The 1261-nt window shown below is 38.1% G+C and overlaps 1 protein-coding gene across 1 annotated transcript in view; it reads right to left on the bottom strand.

The window, feature by feature from the left end:
• The window catches only part of DNAJC1 (DnaJ (Hsp40) homolog, subfamily C, member 1), a 277615-nt gene that overhangs the window by 14362 nt on the left and 261992 nt on the right, over positions 1-1261 (bottom strand). Inside the window, exon 10 of the mRNA XM_006887057.1 lies at positions 61-109. Coding sequence (XP_006887119.1) covers positions 61-109 — 49 coding nt within the window. The remainder of the gene's footprint in view (positions 1-60; positions 110-1261) is intronic.

Genomic DNA, 1261 nt, shown 5'->3' on the forward strand with positions numbered 1-1261 from the left:
AGTTTTTAAAAAGGTAATTATTTTTAAGAATTTATGGTAATAAAGTGGATGCTAACTCACCTGGGGAACAGGTAACTGAGTCCTTCAGTTGCTTAGCTTTAGTTGTTACCTGTTTTAAAGTAAAAGAAGAAAAATAAAAAAGAGAAAATCTTAACTTTGTAAGTAACTGATCTCTACCTGAAATTTTAAATTCTGACTCTTTCACATTGTTTTCCTACATATTTATGGTAGGTTAGTGATCTCTTTCACTTAGAATCCAAATGAACTATCAGTGCTTACTGAATCTCGGGTCTGGAAGAATCCTAAGTCATTAGCCCATTTATATAGCCAACAAGGAGATGGAGGCCCACAAAAACGAAAAGACTCACTCCAAATTTTCCATCTAATTAATGGCAGAGTAAGAACAAACCTCTGAGTACTTCTAGTTCAATAAGAGTTTCATTATATATGATAGGCTTCCCTTAACATATACTAGTTTCAAAAGCAGTACACAATGGTTCTTTTTTAAAAAAGGTTACTATTGTCATTGCTAGGTTTTAATCTCTTTTTCAAAGGTTCTATAAACAACAGTTTAGAACCTGGCCCTATTATGTACCATTGTCATGATCTCCACCAATCTCAAGATCATTATTGTAGTCACTATGTCTATTGTAATTTTCAAAATGATAACTTCTTCATATTGTTGTTAGGTGCGGCATGCCATTGAGTTGAGTACAATTTATAGCGACCCTATAAACATCAGATCTGAAACCTATTCTATCTAGTGCCATCCTCACAATCTCTGATACACTTGAGCCCACTGCTGCAGTCACGTGTCAATCCACCTGTTTGAGGGTCTTCCTCTGTTTTGCCAACCCTCCACCTTCCCAAGCATGATGTCCTTCTCCAATGAACAGCTTCTCCAAGGAACATGTCCAAAGTATGTGACACAAAACTTTATCATCTTTGCCTCCAAGGAGCACTCTGGCTGCATTTTCTTTAAGACATCTGTTTATTCTTATGGTAGTTCAGGGATATTCAAAGGCACCCATTCTTCTGTCATCCTTATTCACAGTCTAGCCCTCAGGAAAGATCAAGGCCTAACTAAGGCATGATCTTGAGTCTATCTCACCTGAATTTAAAATTACCTCAAGAATAGGTTTGGACGAAGATGGCGCCGAAAGCAAAGAAGGAAGCCCCTGCCCCTCCCAAAACTGAAGCCAAAGCAAAGGCATTGAAGGCCAAGAAGGCAGTCCTGAAGGGCGTCCACAGCCAAAAAAAA

The sequence above is a fragment of the Elephantulus edwardii genome, unplaced genomic scaffold (assembly GCF_000299155.1).
Source record: "Elephantulus edwardii isolate Elephantulus edwardi_28Jun2011 unplaced genomic scaffold, EleEdw1.0 scaffold00054, whole genome shotgun sequence".
Lineage (NCBI taxonomy): Eukaryota > Metazoa > Chordata > Mammalia > Macroscelidea > Macroscelididae > Elephantulus > Elephantulus edwardii.